At 43.9% G+C, this 22,010-nt stretch overlaps 2 protein-coding genes across 9 annotated transcripts in view; one reads left to right on the forward strand and one right to left on the reverse strand.

Annotated features, from left to right (window-relative positions):
* The window catches only part of ZNF148 (zinc finger protein 148), a 116,769-nt gene extending 96,400 nt beyond the window's left edge, over positions 1 to 20,369 (reverse strand). Inside the window, exon 1 of one of the 8 annotated variants that reach the window (XM_084802121.1) lies at positions 20,184 to 20,369. The gene's annotated coding sequence lies outside the window, so the exon portion shown is untranslated. Of the gene's footprint in view, positions 1 to 3,538; positions 3,667 to 19,319; positions 19,932 to 19,980; positions 20,000 to 20,183 lie in introns of those variants that run through there. The other 7 variants (XM_084802117.1, XM_084802120.1, XM_084802119.1 and 4 more) reach the window with 7 other exon arrangements.
* Positions 20,370 to 20,401: 32 nt separating this feature from the next.
* LOC311609233 (uncharacterized protein) lies at positions 20,402 to 21,344 on the forward strand (the record flags this gene model as incomplete). Its single annotated transcript, XM_084802192.1, has 2 exons — positions 20,402 to 20,711; positions 20,812 to 21,344. The coding sequence occupies 2 exons, from the start codon at positions 20,402 to 20,404 to the stop codon at positions 20,880 to 20,882; spliced, it is 381 nt and encodes a 126-aa protein (XP_084658318.1). The 3' UTR covers positions 20,883 to 21,344.
* Positions 21,345 to 22,010: the final 666 nt, after the last annotated feature.

Consider the following 22,010-nt stretch of genomic DNA (forward strand, 5'->3'; position numbering starts at 1 on the left):
AAAACGATAGCACAAAATTATACATAGACAATTAAGGTGTGTGTCTAAAATTTGTGAAAACTACAAATTCAGTAGTACTGTTAACAGTCAAGAACCACTGTCAACTTTCTAAGTTTGGTAACTTAAAAGATGTCTGAATGTAAGAAACACAACATTTTTTCTGTTTTTATTTTTTGAGACATAAGGTCTCAATTTGTAGCCCTGGCTGGTCTGGAAATTGCTATGTAGACCAAGTTGGCCTCAAACTCACAGAGATAAGTCCACTTCTGACTCCTTGGTGCTGGAATTAAAGGTGTGAACCACCACGCCCACTTGCACAGCCTTCTATACTAATCTGACACTTCCTATAATTTTTCAAAATAAAGTTATACTAAAAATAGTAAGAGTTATGGAGCCAGCAGGTTGGGCAAGGAAAGGCACTTGCATGCCAAGCCTATGGACCCGAGACTGTGATGCTGGGGACCATGTGGTGGAAGGGTCTGACTCTTAGAAGCTGTCCTTTGACCTCAACAGGTAAACCAGGAAAATGAGTGTGTATGCTCCAGTGCAAGCACGCACGCAAGCTAGCACACACACCAAGTAAATAAACAAAAGACAAAAGGAGAGATAGGGAGATGGATCAGTAGTTAAGTGTTTGCTGCAGAATCATTAAGACTGGAGTACAGATCCCAACACACCTATCTATGTAAAGCCGCAAATAACCTATTAACGCCAGCTCCAATGGCTCTAACAGCCTCATCCAGCCTCTGCTGATGTAAAAGCATATGCACCCATACACTCACGTGCACACAGTAAACACATAAAATCCTAAAGGAAAAAACAAGAGGGTAGAAGGCTATATGAAACAAGAACGGCCAAAATTTGCTAACTGTAGAGTTCCTAAGATTTTGCTTGCCTCTATTAAAATTTATCCACAATAAAAGTTAATAAAAATGTAAAAAAGCCATTCCATCTACAAACCAAAGTATTAACAATAGTTATTCTTGTTTTTTCTTTTCCTAACATGCATTTCAATTCTGTAAAATAAACGTGATTCTATAGGATGATTTTTGGGCTCATTAGGTAAAGGTACTTCCTGTATTCAACAACCTGAGTTCAGTCCCCAAAAACCAAGCAAAGGGAGAAGAGAAGAACTGACTCCACAAAGCTGTCCTCTGGTCTCACACATACATACCATGGTACCCACAAACATATCATACATAATTACAGAACAATTAAGTTTTAAATATAAAGTAATCACTTTTAGCAGGTTAAATTAATAACTTGTATTTTTCCTTCTTTTACTGTCTGTATGTGGAGAGGTGTGTGTGTGTGTGTGTGTGTGTGTGTGTGTGTGTGTGTGTGTGTGTGTGTGTGCGCGCGCGCGCGCGCGCGTTTGTTTTCTTGATTGGGTGGGTGGGGGATGAGCTTGTTTGTTTTTTTAACACTATGGGATGAGGGTTTAACATAAAAAGAACCCTGCTGATACTTCCTCCTTTAACAATACACTGATTACACAATATGAACACAGTTCACCTACAGATACTTGTTCCAGGACAGCCAAGGCTATACAGGGAAACCCTGTCTCAGAGAGAGAGAGAGAGAGAGAGAGAGAGACAGAGACAGAGACAGAGACAGAGACAGAGACAGAGACAGAGACACAGAGACAGACACTACTCTTTCCTTTAGTGACGATTACAAGTAATTTCAATAAAATACGTAAATTTAAACTACAGCTACAGTGGCACACGCCTTTAGTCCCAGCACTGGGGAGGCAGAGGCAGGTAGATGGCAGCATGGTCTACAGAGTGAGTTCTGGGACAGCCAGGCCCATCACCCAGAGAAGCCCTGCCTCAAAACACTCGAAAAGACCATTAAGCAAATGCTGTTGTAGGGCCAGTGTGGAAATGAGAATACCAGCTTAGCCGGGCGTGGTGGCGCACGCCTTTAATCCCAGCACTCGGGAGGCAGAGGCAGGCGGATTGCTGTGAGTTCGAGGCCAACCTGGTCTACAAAGTAAGTCCAGGACAGTCAAGGCTACACAGAGAAACGCTGTCTCGAAAAACCAAAAAAAAAAAAAGAGAATACCAGCTTATCCAGCTGTGGGAGAGAGGCTGAGAGATGGCTCCACAGTGAAGAACAGTTGCTACTCTACCACAAGACCCAGACTCAATTTCCAGAACCCACATGGCTGTTCACAATCAGCTGTAACTCGAGTTCAGAGGATCTTGCACCCTTGCCTCTGGCCTCCAGCACTCAGACATGCAGGCAAGAAAAACACAGATACACATTAAAAATTGAAATTTTTAAAGTTAAATATCTTATGTGTTTTTAAAAGCTGTAGGAGACATTCATAAATATTTCTGTGTACCTTGTTAAGCATCCTCAATAAAGAGATCCAAAGGTTTTATTTCCTTTTTTATTTTGAGACAGCCTGGCTATGTAGCCCAGACTCGCCTGGAAGCGGCAATCCTCCTGCCTCAAGCCCCCTGAGTTCTGGCATCACGGTCCTGTCAACAGCCAGGCTGGCAAGTACTAAACTGAGATTACTATTAACACAACTCCTCTTCTCCTTGGCATTTTTAAAGGCATTCAAGTTACTTGTAACCACTAAGAATATCCACATGAAAAACACATCCACCCAGTTAAATGCCACAGCATCTACATCGATCTATTTAACCAAATATAAATGCAGCATAAATCCCATAAAAGGAAGTAACACTAAGGAATATTCTCAAGGCCTTTATGTTAAAAAAAAAAAAAAAGGAAAATAAATTACACTAAAGCTAACACATTTCAACAATGAACTAAATATTGCCACATTCACTTTCTTAGCTTTTTAATGCTTACTATAAAACCAGCTCAGCCATATTTCCCTCCAAACAGATAAATAGCCAGTTTCATTAGTCTATTCTTGGATAGGTCACCAGACTGGGAATAAGAGACCCAGAGTCTATTCCCAGCAGCTAAACACTCGGGTAATCTCAAGCAGTGCTCACTCGGGTTGAGGCTCCACACGCCTACCATGCTGATACTGCTATCCAGAAATGCAGAGGACAGGGGCTGCCCTGACACCCAAAAGACGACTGCAAACATGTTTTTAGATTTATTAGTTCTAAGCTTCTGTATAACTTACTTATAGTAACATTTCATAAACTCGACATTTCCAAACCATGTGGTACTTTTATCATGGTTCTAGTGAGTCTTTTTTAAATCATGCCCGATTTTTCTAAGTTCTATATGAAAAATTGAACAAGTCATAATTATATAAAAGCCTTAAACGCAAGCGGGAGGGGAGAGCTTCCAGTTTGCATTTCCTAACTTTAGTTTTGAGGCCACTACACAAGCAGCCGTTCTCTGTAACTGTAAAAAGCACTTCACAGTCTGGAGAGCAGAAGTTTGCCCCACAGCCTAATCCTGGAAAGGCCTCAGGAGCGGTCTCACCACTAGCCATGCAGGTCTTACGAGCAGTCCACGTAAGGACTGCGGCGCACAAATTCTGCCTAAGTCCAAGTTCTGTTTTTTTTAGGTTGTCTTGTAAAACGAGTTCCGGCCTGACCTTCTCACGAACCATAAAGCTGCAAGCACAGTGCAGACAACAGGAGAAGCAGCAGCCCCTGGCCCCTGGCCGACACCGCACGGAGGAACACTGGCAGAGCGGCCCCGCCGATCCGGAAGCAACGCAGAGAGGCCTCAGGCGCACGCGCTCCACACAAAAGGCTCCTCCTCCCGGCTCACTTAGCTCGCTTGACCGCCGCCAAGGGGCCTTGGCTGCGAGCGCGTGGGTCCCGCGGGCGCATGGCTGTGCTCGCCTCGGCTGATTGGCTCAGTCGGCCAGGCTCCCCAATCTGTCCAGGGTTCCAAAAGCCCAGGAGACTTGAAGACTCCCTACTCCCGGGTGTCTAAAATGAAAACTGTGAGGCTTCAGGAGCTTTGATAAAACCCTGCACCCTTACAGACCGCAGCCTGTCCTCAGAAGCAACCAGGCACATGGTAGAACACAGCTTAAATAGGAAACTTTTCAGTAACTTTGGTCCTTGCTTTTACTCTTACTTCTCAATCCCTTAATTTGCTCATTTTAGTCTTCCCTCCCTCTGGTTTTAACATAAAAACTGTATTTTTCTGTAGGAAATTTTTCTGTAACCCATCTTTCCATTTACTTTGTAAGTTTTTACCTAGCAAGTTTCCTAAGTCTCTTCCATTAACACTCTCGCTCTGCTATTCAAAATCTCACCAAATTTAACTTTTATAATTTGTACCAGCTCCTGCTAAATAATTCATAGTCTCCTCCATCACTTATTTTTCTGCTCTGTTCCCTTCTCTCAAAGTTAGTATTTCCAAGCTTAACTAACATGCTCATGCTCATACAAACTACTCCAGAGAGGAGTCTTTTTTTTTTTTTAAATCCATTTTCTAGGTATGTCTCGCCCCCCTCCCCTTGTTTTCCCCTTTGGTAGTGCTAGGGATAGAATCAAACCAAGGGCAGGAATTCTAGAAAAGCATTCCACCACTAGATCTCAACATTGCCCTCAAAAACTTAACATCAATCTTTAAAACTTTTATCTAAGCTGGAGGAAGGCAGAGAGGCAGGTGGATCTCTGGGAGTTCACGGCTAAATCTACAGCTCTGACTTCCAGACAGCCAACGGTGTTACTCAGAGAAACCCTGTCTCGAAAAACAAACAATTCTAAAAAGTCAGTTGAAGCACTCATCCCCAAAACCCACAGAACGGTGGAGACAAAGTCTGCCTCTAACCTCTACATGCACACAGACACTAATAAGCACTTTCTTTAAAGAGTCGTATCCTTGGTAGTAAAATAAAAAGGTGACAAAAAAAAAAATGAGTACAGATCTGGACGGGCTGAGTTTGGGAGCAGAGATAGAAGCCTGGCCTGGGTCTTAAATATCTTTCCTCAATCACGGTAAGTGTATGGAAGAAGATAAAGGATTTAGGTGGCAACGTTTCCATTTAAATTATATTTTGTCTTTGAGATTAGCAAGTCAATGCCTTCAGAGATGTTCAATATAGAAGACTAAAATATACATGTACAAAATTATAAAAAAAAATTAAAGAAACAGAATAAGCCAAGAAAACATATTTAGAATTGTGTGAGGGAGGCATCTATACATTGGTAATAAATAAGAAAAGCAAACTCCTAAAACTGAGAGAATGCATGACGTAAGTGAGGTATGGAATGCACGGTCTCAGCCACTGGATAGGAGGGTGGTTCACAGACAGGCACTGCAATTTCAGGAAGAATAAGAAGACTGGCTCTCATTTAAAAGCTGAGAGAGAGGGAGGGAGGGGGAGGGAGGGGAGGGAGGGAGGGAGGGAAGCAGAGAGAGGGAGAGAAAATATATATGAGGTAGAAGGCATGAGACGGTTAGGTTCCTCAGCAGGGTGGCCCTCCTCTGTCTAAGCTGTGCTAACGTCACTGTATGCATTCCTAGGTAGCACTAGTACGTCTTCCCGTCTGCTCTCATGCAGCTGCTCTGCTCTCTCCTCCTCACTATTTTCATCATATTCCGGTCCTCTCTGACCTTCTCGTTCATTTCCAGCCTATCTACTTTAACTCAGCAGTTCTCAACCTTCTTAATGCTGTGACTCTTTCTTTATGGTGTGGTGACCCACAACCATAAAAGTATTTCTGTTGCTACTTCATAACTAATTTTGCTGCTGTTATGAATTTTTAATGTGAGTATTTTTGGGGGATAGAGATTTGTCAAGAGATTGCAACCCACAGGCCAAGAAGCACTGATTTCACTAGCTTCTATCAACTTAACCTGTCCATATCCTGGCTGGGGATGTGGCTCAGTAGCTAGATGCAAGTACCACATAAAACCAGATGAAGTATACAAACCTGTAAAGCTAGCTCTTGGGAGAGGCAGGAGAATCAGAGTTCAAGGTCATCCTCCACCAGATAGCAAGCTCAAGGCCAGCCTGGGCTACTACTGCTGGCAAACTCTCAAAAAAGACAAAAGAAAAAACAGGGGAGGCCTTGTCAATGCTCTACAGTTAACAAAAAAAAACCTTTTATCTCATCTTTGATATACTCCTATCTTATGTTTAATGTTTCCTTTCTAACCCACATATCTCTCAGCTAAGTTTATCTGTATATATTACATGTGAAAAATTATGATTCTACAAATGTTATTTTGTAGAGAAAAATCAAAGAACTGGTAAATATAACAAGTCTATTTCTCTCAATCCCATACCTCAAAAACAATCTAAGACTTTTTGAACTCTTGAGCAGACTGTTGTGACCACTTCCTCTTCTATCAAACTTGTCCTTTCCTGCATAAACTGCTTCTGTGTCAGGGGCTGGAGAGATGGCTCAGCAGTTAAGAGCACTGGCTGCTCTTCCAGAGGTTGTGAGTTCAATTCCCAGCAACCACATGGTGGCTCACAACCATCTATAATTTGATCTGATACCCTCCTCTGGCCTGCATAGCTCTGTATACATAATAATGAATAAATAAATCTTTAAAAAATAAACAAAAACACTGCTTCTGTGTCTAAAGTACCATTCTCCTACTCCTTCAGCATGATACAGTGTCTTTCTGTTTCTCCTTTTACTACTGTATCACTAAAGATGGTTGTGGAAGCCGGGCAGTGGTGGCGCACACCTGTAATCCCAGCACTCAGGAGGCAGCGACAGGCGGATCTGAGTTCGAGGCCAACCTGGTCTACAGAGTGAGTCCAGGACAACAAAGGCTACTCAGAGAAACTCTGTCTAGAAAAACCGGGGGGGAAAAAAAAAGGTTGTGTAGTTCCCACTATGCACTTCAACCATTCCCTCTGCAATACCCACCAATCTCTAAAATATTTTCTTGTCCTTTTCCAATGACTTCAATTCCACTTTGTTCTATAATAGACATTGTTGTCAGTGAGTTCAAGAACACGCTCAGAACTTTCTTCAGTTCCCTCCTCATTTCCTCAAGAATCCACCCGTCAGCAATCCACACATACATACTGGAAAACAGCCCAGCAACTCAATGTGCTTCATAATGGCAAAGCCCACAACACAGAAAGTCTATAAAACATAGAGACGTCTGTTTTCTTGCCTCGGCTTACTGAGTGCTGGAGTCACAAGCATGTGCCTGGCTTCACCCCTACTTTGTAGTGGCATTTAGGCTCACGTGTTCCGCACACACCGTGAAGCTAGCAGGCGCTTCAGTACCACCCTCCTCAGAGCGTCGCTGTCTCCTATCCTTACTATGCATCTCCTGAGAGCTGAGAGCGACCACCCTCACCTGTTTTCTTCACACTCACACACTGGGTATTAAAAGCATCAGCAGAAAGCCACTAAATCTTCCATGATTTATCCTAAATATAACTATTCATCCCATCAACTAATCTAAATCATTTCCATACTTAAATGTTTAATCCTAGTCAAGTACTCAAGTCCTTCCATGAAATTCTCAGATCATACCTTTGGCATTTATAATCCTCTTCAGCTTCTAAAATGCTGTATCTCCCTTCACCCATCTGTTACTTGTTGCCTCCAGTTTCAGAAGAAGGTATTCATCCTTCTTAAAGTTAACTCAATACAATCCCTACATCCATCACTTCTGCGAGTTCAAGGCCAGCCTGGTCTACCAAGCAAGTCCAGGACAGCCAAGGCTAACACAGAGAGACCCTGTCTAGAAAAACCAAAAATAAATAAATAAAAAGATGAAAAAAAAGTTTTATTTATGTATGTGTATGGGTGTTTTTATATTTGTGTATACCTGTGCACCACATGTGTGCAGTGCCTATGGAGAAGCGAGGGTGACAGATACCCTGGGACTGGAGTTATGGACAGTTGTGAGCCACTATGTGGGTCCTGGAAATCGAACTGGCTCCTTTGGAAGAGCAGGCAAGGCTCTTAACCACTCAGCTACCTCTCAACCCCCATACAGTGCTTCAATTAACACTTAAATTATCAATCCAAGTTTTTTCTTTTCTTTCTTTTTTTATTTTAATTTAATTTTAATTAATTTATTTATTTTTGAGGCGGGGTTTCTCTGTTGTAGCCACTGATGTCCTGGAACTCACTTTGTCAACTAGGCTGGCCTTGAACTCAAGAGATCGCCTGCCTCTACCTCCCGAACACAGGGATTAAATATCACAGACCAGCTCAGTCCAAATTTTTGTATAACCATCAGTGACTGTCCTGCCAAATCCAGTAGCAGTGTCAATTACCAACCCACACATGTATTCTCACGTCTCTGTTGGGCCTTGTGGCTCTACATCCAGTAATTTTAATTCCTCTAGATAATTCCTTTATGTTTCTGTTTTGTTTTGTTTTCCTTTTGTTTGTTTTGAGACTAGATTTCCTTGTATAGCCCAGGGTGTCTCTGAATCCACTGTGTTGGTATCAAATTCATTGCATCTTCCTACTTCAGCCACTCTAGTGCTGGGACTACAGGTGTGTGACCCCGACACTTGCTCCAATGTCCTAAGACACTGAAACAGTGCTAAGTAAGCAACTTATTTCAGTTAGCAGCATCAGTCTTCAGTCACCTTTTATTCCCACTAGCACTACTGCCAACTTACATCCTCAGCGCTTCACACTTGGCCACAGCCTTGTAAATGTCTTCCAGTAACGCCTCCATCACACAGGACTCCATCCTCAAACCCCTCTTACTTCCCTCATCGAAACTTATCGGGGAAAACACAATTTCATCAATGGTTCCCCACTGCATCTTAAGTCGTATTCAAGTTCCTTCAAGGTCCTCAAAGCATAGACTATTCAACTGTCCAACAATTGTAGAATGGGTAAATACACTGTGGAACAGTGACACAGGAGGCAGTGAAAACCAATACATTACTGCTATATGCAACAGAAATGGATCTCACTGCCATAATTTTGAGCAAAGGAAAACAGACATAGGTATGACTTTGTTTATAAGAAGTCCAGCCGGGCGTGGCGCTGCACGCCTTTAATCTCAGCACTCCAGAGGCAGAGGCAGGAGGATCTCTGTAAATTGGACTACACAGAGAAACCTTGTCTGGAAAACCCAAAAAGAAAAAGAAAAAAGAGAAGTTCAAGATGGGCATGGTGGCAAAGAGAGTCCAGGAGAGCCAAGACTAACAAATAGAGACCCTGTCTCCAAAAACCAAAAACAAACAAACAAATAAATAAATAAAAGTTTAAAGTCCCACAGAACTGCTCTGTTACAACAGAGATTAGAATAATTACTGTGGTTTGGAGGAGACATCTCCCTACTCCCTGGTGGCACACAGGGAGAGGGACCTTATGGAAATGTAAGAAATGTTAGAAACCACCTACATATCAAGCTAGGAGGTAGCCATCTACTAAATAAAATGCTTTAAACCATTTTTGTCTGGATTTTGAGCTCTCCCTGGTATTGTTTTCTAGTTTTATTTCTTTCTGGTCCTCAGCACGAACCTTAACTACAGCTGATTTAAACCACCAAGCCCTAAACACACCCGAAGTCGTCACTTCTGTCGCTCTCGTCATCGCGTGTGTAATGTCATCCCTAGCCTTCAGGTTCTAAGCTACACTCCAATTCCTCCAAAGCCTGATCAAAGCTGTCAAACAATTTGTCCCTAGATAAACTCCTGAAGAAAATGGTTTATGCATTCATAAACATAGATGTATCCTTTCATTGCCTACCATAAAACCTTGCATAGTTTAAGTGTACAAAGATTCTTGAGTAAATTCTGACAGACCATCAAAAATAGCCTGTAATCTAATCCCTCCTCATATCCTACTCACTGCTATTTCTATTTACAATCCATCCCGGTTTGCATATTTAATCATACAACAAATGATTAAATTGCTGTAATGCACCCAGTATGCTACCCAAAAATAAAATCCAGTTTCAGCTGCTGTCACCCAGGCTCTCCACTGCCATCATCCCGTCCCATCCTCTCATCTCCAACCCTACTGCTACCTAACTCAAGCCCTTCTGAGCTTCAGCTCCTCTGCTAGCTTATGGTACTACCACACTGCCCCAAGCTGTACGGCATAGCTACTGGCAGGTTAAACACATGTCTAGGGACATAACTCAGTGGTAGAGCACTTGCCTAGCTTGTAAGGGAAGAAAAAAAGGGAAGGAAGAAGTAAGTCAGTCAGTTTGTCTAATATATAGTTCTTGACTTAATTCTCAAAATTCAATAGCTATACATTAATGATATGTTAACATACTTCAATGATATGCTAACATTTTAATCAAATCTCTACAACCTTCATCAGAAAGGTACATGATTACCAATTTCCTGATGAGAAAGTGGAGGTTCAGGAAAGGAAATTATTCTCTACAATCCTAGACTGGGTTAAGTCTGAGAGCCAAGACAAAAACCCAGCTTCTATTTGCTTACAAAGCACAATGCTCACTCACATCAAATACAAACTACCTACTTAGTCCCCACATTACATCCAACCAAAACTAACTATTCCCGCTTTAAAGGATAATATACTCTACTCATGAATTACTTAAACTACAGGTTGTGGCTATTTAGCAACTCATGAAACCCACTTTATACATGAAATCAGATTCCTATCCCAAACCCCTAAGCCAGATTTTTGGGGGTTTTGTTTATTTGTTTGTTTGTTTTGGGAGGCAGGGATATTTTCCTGGACATAGCAGCACATGTCTTTTATCACAGCACTCAGGAAGCAGAGTCAGACAAATCTCTGAATTCAAGGCCTAGCCTATACAGTGAGTAAGGACTACACATAGTAAGCCACCCCATCTTTTAAAAAAGAGAGGTGAAGCGCTAGAGGGAAGGGTCAGCAGTTAAGAGCATGGCCTGTTCCTTCAGATGACCTAATGTAATCCCTAGCACCCACATGCCAGCTTCCAACTGTCTCTAACTCTATCCTAGAGGATCCAACGCTCTCTTCTGATCTCCAGGGATACCGCATACACATGGGTGCAGACACACATGCAGGCAAAAACACTATACGCATAAAATAATAAAATAACATTTTTTAAAGAAGTATACTATTATAAGGAAATCCAACTTGTTAAGGATGGTTTTGGTTGTACTGTGAATTTTTTGTTTTATATACACACATTTGTATACACACATATTAACTGAAATATGCCTTGTATTTCTTACTGTGGAACATCTTTTTGTTTTGTTTTGTTTTGTTTTGTTTTGTTTTTCGAGAAAGGATTTCTCTGTGTAGCCTTGGCTGTCCTGGACTCACTTTGTAGACCAGGCTGGCCGCCAACCCACAGTGATCTGCCTGCCTCTGCCTCCCAACTGCTGGGAATAAAGTCATGTGCCTAGGCTCACTCTATGGCTGCCCTAGAAGCCTGGAGCCCTCTGCCTCCCTCTGAAACCCCTAGGGACTCTCTCACAAGCATCTCAGCAGCATCCTCTTCCGTCCTTCCCCAAACTATTAAGCAATAGTCCCAACACTCTGAACTCTGACAGTGTTCAAAAGTGTCCAGCCAGGCTGGGTGGCCCACACCTTTAATCCCAGGAGGCTGAGGCAGGAGACCACTGTCAGTTCAAGGCCAGCCTGGTCTACACAGAGTTCCAGGACAGCTAGAGACACAATGAGACCCTGACAAAGCACACACAAACAAAGCTACCCCTTACTTTACTCAGTCCATCCATCCAACCAACCACCTGATCTGCTCACTAACACTTAGAAGTGTGCCTAACTGTATGTGGTCACCTCTACCCAGTATATTCCCAGCTTTCTCTTTGAGAGCATTTTTCCAAAGCTAGTTAATAACTCAACCAAGAAAATCATTCCCATGTCTTTGACTAACTGAATTATAAATTAAACTATTCTGTTTTCTCTATTTGATATTGATTGGTCTTTAGCACTTCTAAAAATCAAAACTTTTGGGGTTAAAAAAAGACCTGTCAGGAGCCAGTAGATAGCCCATCAAGTAATGACACTTGTCACCAAGCCTGACAGCCTGACTTTGATCTCTGGGATCCCCATGGTGGAAGAAGATTGTCACAAGTTGTCCTCTGACTTCCACATGCACATGATAAATAAATGTAAAAGATATTTTTAAATAGACTTGTCAACACTGAGGATACTCAAACTATTACCCTTGGTCCTACTTCTAAATGCACCACTCTGAAAGAATTACGTACTCATAAGGGCCACATCTCAAGTATACTTTAAAAACTGCCCCCACACGGGAGGCAGAGGCAGGCAGACCGCTGTAAGTTCAAGGCCAGCTTGGTCTACAAAGTAGGTCTAGAAAAGCCAAGGCTACGCAGACAAACAAACAAACAAAAAACCCAATCCTCCCCCAACAGCACATAACAGACACTCAGCAACAGCTGTATAAAGTGGTCCTAAAGGTTGAAAGGTAACTAGAAAAGGTGTTTCCCCAAGAGGTCTGAGCACTATTAGGAAATGTTAACCCTCTCGTCTGAAGATATTTGTATTTTAAAAGAGCAGCTTCAGGCTGGTGAGACAGCTCACTTGCTGCCAGGCCTCAGCCTGAGTCAATCCCTGGAACCTACAAGGTTGAAGAGAATGAACTCCTGCAAGCTGTCCCATGACCTCCACATGCACAGTGGCACATGTGCACATGCATGCATCAAAATAAATAATTTTTTTAAATGTAAAAACCAATTTCTTGATTTTGTTTTGTTGTTGTTGTTGTTATTGTTTGGTTTTTCAAGATAGGGTTTCTCTGTGTATCCTTGGCTGTCCTAGATTTGCTTTGTAGACCAGGCTGGCCTTGAACTCACAGCAATCCGTCTGCCTCTGCCTCCCAAATGGTGGGATTAAACATGTGTGCCACCACACCGTGCAATTTCCTGAAATCTTACTGAATTGTTCCACAATTGAGAAATTGAGAATTCACCTCACAGAGGGAAAAAAAAAACTTTTTTATTTTTTATTTATTTTTATTGTTTTAGTTTTTCCCCAAAATGAATTAAATTGTTTGAGGCTTGGGGAAAAGAAGGACATAGTCTCATATTGTAACTATGGCTGACTCAGAACTCACAATCTTCCTGCCTCACCCTCCACCTCTTAAGAGTATTGGAATATCAGACTTGTGTCATCATGCCTGGTAAGTCAGATTCTTCCTTTAATTTGTTTTGGTATGTGTGAATGTGTGTGCTTGTATAGGGGTGTGTGTGTGTGTGTGTGTGTGTGTGTGTGTGTGTGTGTGTAGTGTGTGAATATAGGTGTAGGGGTGTGTGTAGTATATGTGTGTATGTGTGTTGTGTGCGTGTATGTACGTATGTGTGTACATAGGTGTAGATATGTGGGTAGGTCTCTGTGTGTAGATGTGTGTATGTATGTGGAGTGTGAGTGTGTGTGTGTATGTGTGTGGGTGGGTGGGTGGGTGGTGTATCCACTCACAGGTTTGTCCTTGGAGGCCAGAGAATGACAGGTCAGTTGTCCTGCTCTGTGCCTTACTCCCAGGAGCCAAGGTCTCTCAGTGAATCTGCAACTACCTAGCCATTCCTGTCTCTGCCCACCCCCTAGCCCCCCATACCCCACCAACCCCACAGAGTGTTGGGGTTACAGGCATAGGTGCAAGCACACTAGCCTTTTCTATGGGTCCTGCAGATTTAAACTCAGATCTTCATGCTTGTACAACAAGGTTCTTACCCTGACTTATCTCCCTAACCCTTAAATCAGAACCTTAAAATAGTAAGAGGTAAGTGGTGGCGCACACCTTTAATCCCTGCACTCGGGAGGCAGAGGCAGGCAGGTCTCTGTGAGTGCAAGGCCAGCCTGGGCTACAAAGCGAGTCCAGGACAGCAAAGGCTAATACAGAGAGACCCTATTTAGAGAAAAAAAAAGAAAGAAAAAGAAAAAAGAAAAGAAAATACTAACTGCCAGGAGTTGGGGGGCAGGCCTTCAATCCCAGCACTCAGGAAGCAGAGGCAAGCAGGTAGATCTCTGAGTTAGAGGCCAGCATGGTCTAGAGTGAGTTCCAACATACCCAAGGCTACACACAGAAACCCGGTCTCAAAAAATCCAGGCAAACAAAAAGAATATACAAACTAAAACCAGTGCCCTTCTCCAGATCAGATCAAACCATCTCAGATTAGAGGTGTCACCCTTCAATGTTTACACAGAATTAGAGCTACAAACTAGTCTATCCGTCTTTGTCCATGAATGTAGAGTCTCCAATTAAATGCCCGTTTTGTCCTCTGTGTTCTCACACGCACATGCTCACAGACACAGATTTGTATTGGTTTGTTGAGACAAGGTCTTGCTATGTAGCCCCATCTTGGAGCTCCCTATATGAACCAGGATAGCCTGAAACTCAGAGGGCCTCCTGCCTCTGCCTCCTAAGTGCTATGACTAAAGGTATGTACCAAAACCACTCAGCTATATACTTTTGTCAACCGCACGCCTACCCAGTCAGTAATTTCAAATGTCATATTATTATAGACTCAATACTACCTTCTATAATCATTCAACGGGTATTTACTAAAAACCAAACTGTTCAGTTTCACCAAAAATTAAATAAAATCTCAGTTCTCGTTTATTTGTTTTTACTTTCTGTTCATTGGTATTTTGCCTGCACGTATATCTGTGTGAAAATGTCAGATCTTGGAGTTACAGACAGTTGTGAGCTGCCATGTGGGTGCTGGGAATTAAACTCAAGTCCTTTGGAAGAGCAGTCAGTGCTCTCCAGCCCGAAGTCTCAGCTCTACAACAGTTTTCAACCTAGTTAGCATTTTCAAATTTCAAAGAGAAGGCAAAGTAGAGAACTGATACAAACGAGCATACAAAGGGAATACAGATAGCTCAGTGGCGGAATCCCCGACTAACATGCATGCACAAGACCCTAGATATAATCTGCAGAACCAAAAAAAAAAAAAAATTTAAGTGAATAATATACATAAAATAGAATATTCAATATTCACACCTGCATGTGAAAGAAACCTTGACATTAACAGGAAGAGAAGTGCAGGCGTGGTAGCACAAGCCTGTAATCCCAGCACTAGAAAGGCAGAGGTAGACCAGGTTCTGTGATTTCAAGACCAGCCTAGTCTACAAAGTGAGCTCCAGGACGGTTATACGGAGAAACTCTGTCAAGTTAAGAGACATACAACTACCTAAACAAGATTTCCTGAAGGAACTAGAACAGTGTCTTCCTGCTCCCCATACCTATGCTGCCAACCTGAACTTCATACACACAGTTTTGAAACACTAACTCCATTCTTTTTATTATTTATTATCTATTCTGTGTGTGCATGCGCACACAGGCACCGCTTGCATGTAGAGGACAGTGGGTAATTGCAAGAGCCAGCTGTCTCCTTCTACCATGCTGGTCCCAGGAATTGAACTCAGGTTATCAGACCCGGCAGCTAACACTTTTACCAGCTGAGCAATCTCACCAACCCTAATGACGCCACTCTTCTAAACGAGCAGCACGGATTTGTCCACTCTATGTTCCCACCAATCCATTACTTAATAAAAATATAAGAGTTATAGCGAGGGGCCAGGGAAATCATCCAGTGAAGAAAGAAATCTGTTGCAAATCCTGGTGACCCAAGTTTAAGCCCACAGACCCACAAGGTAATACTGACTCGCTCAAGTTGTCCTCCACACTTGTACCATGGTGCATGGTACAATAATAAATAACATGATAAATGAATGCAATTTTTAAAATTACAAGCAGGCTGTGGTGGCACACGCCTTTAATCCCGGCACTAGGGAGGCAGACACAGTTGGATCTTTGTGAGTTCAAGGCCAGCCTGGTCTACAAAGAAAGTCCAGAACAGCCAAGACTGTAACACAGAGAAACCCTGTCTCAAAAAAAAAAAAAAATTTTTTTTTTTTTTTAATTACAGCCAGGCATGGTGTGCCAGTAATCCAAAAGACGGAAGAAGAGAGATTTCAAGACCTAAGTAAACCTGGACAACTTAACAAGTTCCAGGTCAGCCGGGCGTGGGCGCACACTTTTAATCCCAGCACTCGGGTGGCAGAGACAGGTGGATCTCTGTGACTTCAAGGCCAACCTAGTCTACAAAGGAAGTCCAGGACAGCCAAGGCTACACAGAGAAACCCTGTCTTGAGGAGAAAAAAAAGAAAGATCCAGGCCAGTCTGAACTATTTAGCAAGGGCCTATTTCAAATGAATGAATGAGCAAACAAACACCTTAGATACCTGAAATGAACAGTAAGGGTCATTTTAACACATTCCCACATTTCATCAACTAAAACTCTCCAGAACACTATCAAATAACCCTGGTAGGTAATCCCAAAATGAAGAAGCACTTACTACTTTCCAGCAACTCATCTCTAGCGACCAAATCTAATACGGCAAAGATGGTGTTTTCTACAAGTCTTGTTTGGGTTCAAGCTTCCCTTTCTCATCTCACCCAATACTACTTTAACAAAGCCCTCTTTAAAGTTAGAAGCTTAAAGCTTCTTCTAACACAAAGAAACCCTGTCTCAAAAAATAAAAACAAAAACCTCATGGCTTGGGTAGGGCCAGCAAGATAGTTCAGTGAGTAAATGTGCTTTGCGGCTTAATGATGTAGCCTGAGGACCTGAGAAAAACTAACTTCTTAAAATTGTCCTCTGACCTCTACACACATTCACCTTGTGCCTACACACATGAAATAATAGTTTTAACTTAAATAAAATTTAAATTTAAAATAAAAATTAAAAATTTAATATCAAGACTTAAGTACATCATTTGAAAGCATAAGGCATCTAATAACTAAAGATCAGAATGGAGGATGAAAAAGAACAAATGTCAATGACACTCATCCATTTCACTCTGGGAAAGCTGACTTCTGTAGTCATTATCCAAAGTGATGATGTCATTTTGATAGAACCCAGGGAGCAAAGCACGGTGGCATTCATCTATAATCCTAGCACCTGGGAGGAAAAGGCAAGAGGAGTCTAAAGGCAATCTGGGCTACATAAACCAAAGGACAGAAATTATATAAGCCTACTAACTACTGTGAGAGCTGGAGAAAAACATAAAATAAATAAATAAATAAATAATGCTTCGAAATAGCAGCCTGTACTAGAGGACAAATGTGGGGGAGGGGACACACAAGGCAAGGTAACAGAGCGATAAGTAAGATCAAAGTGTGTTATGTACATGTATGAAAACGCCATAAGGTGACCCATTGTTTTGTATAAAGTGTGTTTATTTTCTTAAGGTGAGAGTAAGGTTAAGAAAAATTGTGGGCTGGAGTTGCAGCTTAGCTGGTAGTGCTTACCCAGCATGAAAAAAAAGCCTTGGGTCCAGCCAGGCCTTTAGTCCCATCATGCAGGAGGCAGAGGCAGGTGGATCTCCAAGTTCAAGGCCTGCCTGGTCTACATAATAAGTTCCAAAACAACCGGGGCTACATACAAAAACCCTGGTGTGGGGTGGAGGGGTGTAGGGGGGAGCTGAGGGGGGTTCAGGGGAGGGGAGTGCGGGTGGGGTCCTGAGTTCAGTTCTCAGCACTGCATAAAACTAGATGTGGAACTCACACCTGTAATGCCAGAAATCAAGGAGGCAAAAGGTTCTGAAGGTCAAGGTCATCTTCCCTACATACTTGAGGCCAGCCTGGGTGACAAAAGCCCCTGTCTCAAGAACAACAACAAAGTAAGCTGGGCATGGTGATGCACTCTTTTAATCTGAGCACCTGGAAGGCAGAGGCAGGTGGATCTCTGTTAAGTTTGAAGCCAGCCTGGTCTACAAAGCCAGTTCCAAAGCAGCCAGAGTTACACGGTGAAACCCTGTCTCAGAAGGGGGGAAACAGGTGTTGCTTTTCCCTGTTAGTCCCCTTAGAACTGTTTTAAAATCACATATATATTCGTTCATATTGTTTGCATAAGAAAAACAACACACTGTATTTAGGTGCACTGTAGTACAAGAGCTGACAAGACACAGTACTAGAGCAAGAGAGGGAAGCTGAAGCTCTCATCGAGCTGCGAGACTATTAAAATGGGTGCATCGCACCAAATAGGCCCTTTTTAAAGTGACCACATCGGCTAATCAGGTTAAGAGTGCTTCCTGCCCTGCCAACAGCACCCAAAACTTCAAACCTGCCTGTGGTGCCAGCTCCGGGGCCCAACCTTCTCTTCCAGCCTCCGTGGGTACCTGGACACCCAAGGCATACGTTCACACAGACAAACGACATACACTTAAGTTAAAATGAAAGTTTTAAAACTGAGCAAATCCAAATGAACTGACAGCAAAGTTTCCAAGTTTTTTTTAAAAATTCTGATATTTATATAAGAAAAATTGCTAATGAAAGAAATCTCCCCACTCTAAGTACTATCTTGGCTAAAGAAATGAAATTCTTGCTAAAGGAACGAATGACAACTGAGTTCCCCTTCCCTCTCCCAAATTTCACTCCATCTCCCCCACAGTGGTCTCTTTTCCTTCAACTTCTATAAAAAGATTTGTCACATTTAACACACTTATCTTCTCTTCAGCTGAAATGATATTACAACATATTATGTATGTCATTTCTCTTAATAACAAAAGGTGAATTATCCAAGTAGGTTTTAAGACAATGTCCCAGGCCAGCAAGCGGTGCATGCCGTTAGGGAGGCAGAGGAAGATGGATCTGAGTTCAAAGCCAGCCTGGTGTACAGAGCAAGTTCCAGGACAGCCAGAACTGCACCGAGAACCCTTGTCTCGAAAACACAAAAACAAAACAAAACAAAAAAGGGCAAGACATTTTTGTCACCCAGTGTTCCTTTTTGAAAAATCAGGTCTAATGGCATTCAGTAATCAAGAACTTCATTTCCTGACATGGAGGTGCTAACTGTCCCTCCTCGTCAGACCTAGACTCATCTGTCACTTAAGGTTTCCTTACCCATCATGATAACCACCCTTGACCTCCTTATAACCTAAGATCCACACAGATGTTCCAGATCCTCCGTTCTACATGCCTACATTTTGCTGGCAGCTGTTATTTTCCTCAATAACACCATGCCTCGGTGACAGAGACTCAGCAATTGTGAATGGAAAAGGATCTCCCGCCAATCCGAGGTATAGAACCAATTCAACTAGACTCCTTTGGGCTACAAACAGAGCCTCCAAAAGCGACTGTAATGCACCAACTCTCGACTCCCGACAATTATAATCTTGTGTCCTGAAACCTAGACTGAAATACGGCACCAGCTCTTCTGGAGCCATGTAAGCTAGGCAGTGAAGAAAACCGCCAGACCAAGTTAATTCCTACTCCAGCGTCTGCCAGGATGATGCTCACCCAGCCTCCGGTAAGTGACAATACTCCAGTCCGCTAACAGTCTCAACTCCTTGGCCTTAAAGAATTCCCGTCGGCCAGGCGGTTTCTCAAGGTCTCTTTCAAAGATTTTCAGTTCACTAGTGCGGCACTAAAAATGTCTCAAACCAATCTACAGGCTAAGTGATTAATCCTCAATGACCCCAACCACAGCGGGGACCCACACTTACCGGATGTCATCTACTGAAGAGCCCAAACAGGTTCCGAACTAGGCCACTCTGGCCCATCTGGAATAACTCTTTAGACCTTGGGCCAGCATTTGATAATTACGCTACATCTGCCTATTCTATTATGCATTCCCTGCATCTTCTCTAATATTTAGCACTCCTGTGGCTTCAAACGCGTCTCCCTTCTATCCGCAGAAACTACTCGAGCCTTCTTGCCTCGCCTTGGAAACGCTTCGGTTCTTTCCATAATGTAACACCTAACAGATCTGCACAATGAACACCCCCAGAATCCTCGACTGCTCCACAGCCACCCCCGGCATTCCTCCGCCTATCCGGCATCTTCCCTCCGGCCCCTTTCTCCCTTTCGCACTCCCACTATGCTTCCTGCAAGCAATCCCCTTTCTCCAGCCCCTGCCCTTCCCTGCAGCCAAAGAGCACACGGAGGCAGCAGCGGCGGACCGAGGCCTGCGGTGCATAAAGCACTGCACCAAGAAGACCGAGAGCTCCGGGGTCTGGCCGGCCTCCTCGCCCCACAGCCTGGCACCCCGAGGCCTCCCCATAAGCATCCCACCTCCTTCCTACCCGACACCGGCCGCAGGCCTCGGAGGCCGCCCGCTCGCCTCCGCCGCCCCCGTCATTCTCCGTTCTCCAAGCCCCGACCCACCATCCTCGCCCCGCTTCCTCGCGTCCCCCAGCCCCGCGCTCCCGCGGCCTGAGCCCGCCGCCTCCCGGGCCGCCCCCCGGCTGGACCGCCGCTCCCGCGGGTCAGGCCGTCGCCGCCGCCGCGCTCCCCCCCCCCCCCAACGCGCGCCGCCCCCTCCCCTCCCCCGCCCTCCCGGGCCCGGGCCTTCCAGGCCGAGCGTTTACCGCGGGCTGGCGCCGAGGCGCGCGGTCACTGACTGCAGACGGCGGCCGCTCCGACCTTCCCACGGGCCCGGCGAGGAGGGCGAGGGGGAGGGGAGAGAACTTTTGCAGTGGCAGCTCCGGCGACAGCTCCCACCCCTGCGCCTTTCTCCTCTTCCTCCCCCTCCTCCTCCTCCTCTTCCTCCTTCTCTTCCTCCTCCCAGAGCAGTCGAGAGGCAGACATGGCGCGGCTAGAGCGCCGCCGCGGTCGCCGCCGCTGCCGGCGCAGAGCATTGTGGGAAGCCCCGCAGACAGGAAGCGCTCCGGGCCGCCCGCCCTCGCCTGGCGCGGAGACCTGGCTGCGAGAACCAGCGTGGCTTCGGTTCCGGCGCTTGCGTGTCAAGCAGCGCGGCGTGGCCGGGGAAGCTGGCCCTGCGCCGCGGGTACCCCTGATGGGCCTGGAAGGAAGACGCTTTGAATTAGATCGGAGCTGTGAACGCTCCTGGGAGGAACGTCCTCCTCTAGAGGCTTGTGTGCTTGGCGCCCCAAGAAGTGAGAAACGGGGATTCATAGCAGTCCAGGCCCTGAGAAGTGGAAGGGGCGGGAACGTAGATGAAAGGTTTAGCCAGGATTTCTTGGATCTTCCTTTTAGCCTCTTATCTAGCTTCTCCTCGGCGACCTCGAATGTCACCTTTTCCGGAAGATGCAACCCTGCACCCTTGAAACTAAGAAACCTTATTGGAGTCTGCAAACCTTGATGCAGGATGTGGGCACGAAGAAAAAGGAAGAGATCCCCGTCAGGACTTTGTTGGGCCCAAACCTAGGTCTGCATGCCAACAAAGACTTGGTTATGATCTATACAGACCTAAGGTCGCTTTGTTGTCTAGTTGTCTGGAGGCCATTAGTGACCTTCACTAAAACGTTTAACTACCATCAATGCCTGGGTCGCCTCTACTAAAGGAGGGCTTACAATTACTCACCTTTGTACCAACACACTAGTCAGCTAGGTAACCTAATATGTTCAGTGAATATTGTGCATTTATCGGGAACTCGGTGAGAGATGGAGCACCGTCATGATTTTTTTTTCTCATCACAACCTCAAGGTTTTATTTAGCACCTCTCTGCAATACTTAAACATAACCTTTGAGGTGAGAGGGAAAAGACATTAAAATATCTACATAACCATTTCTGGAATTCTCTTTGTCCACACCCACCTCCCCACCCCGGAATGTTCATTTGAATAGTGCTTTTTGGTAAAACTCCAAACTCCTGCGTTATGCACTTGTGATGACACTGAATTAGATTACTGTCTGCAAGGTTAATATTCCTCCAGGCTTTAACCTTAGTAAATCATGGTGTGCGAGTTTGAAATAGCTGAGGCTCTGAAGTTGAGCTGAATTCAAACACAGTTAACTAAGAAAAGCAAGGATGAGCCAACTGCTTCACAATAAACTCACATGGGCTTTCTCCAATATATATATATATATAATCTTGCTTCCTTTCCATCTTTCTATATAATATATTTTTTAATAAGATGACAGTGCATATTCTGAATTGTAATTGTAACATCAATATAAGCTAGAGCAAGAGACAGTTATCTGGAGGACAGCCTTCTGGCAACTTCTACCAACTGCAATGGCATCAAATTCGGATGTAAAAAATCTCTGGCAGCAAAGAAGCCAACTTTAAGTTTTAAGCTGTGCAGAAGCTAATAAGTAAAAAGAACTGGAAGCCTAATTCTTTTTTTTTTTTTTAAGATTTATTTATTTAGTATATATACAGTAGTCGGCCTGCATGTAGGCCTGCAGACCAGCAGGGGGCACCAGATCTCATTATAGGTGGTTGTGAGCC

This window comes from Acomys minous (genome assembly GCF_964271855.1).
Source record: "Acomys minous genome assembly, chromosome: 11".
In the NCBI taxonomy this organism is placed as follows: domain Eukaryota; kingdom Metazoa; phylum Chordata; class Mammalia; order Rodentia; family Muridae; genus Acomys; species Acomys minous.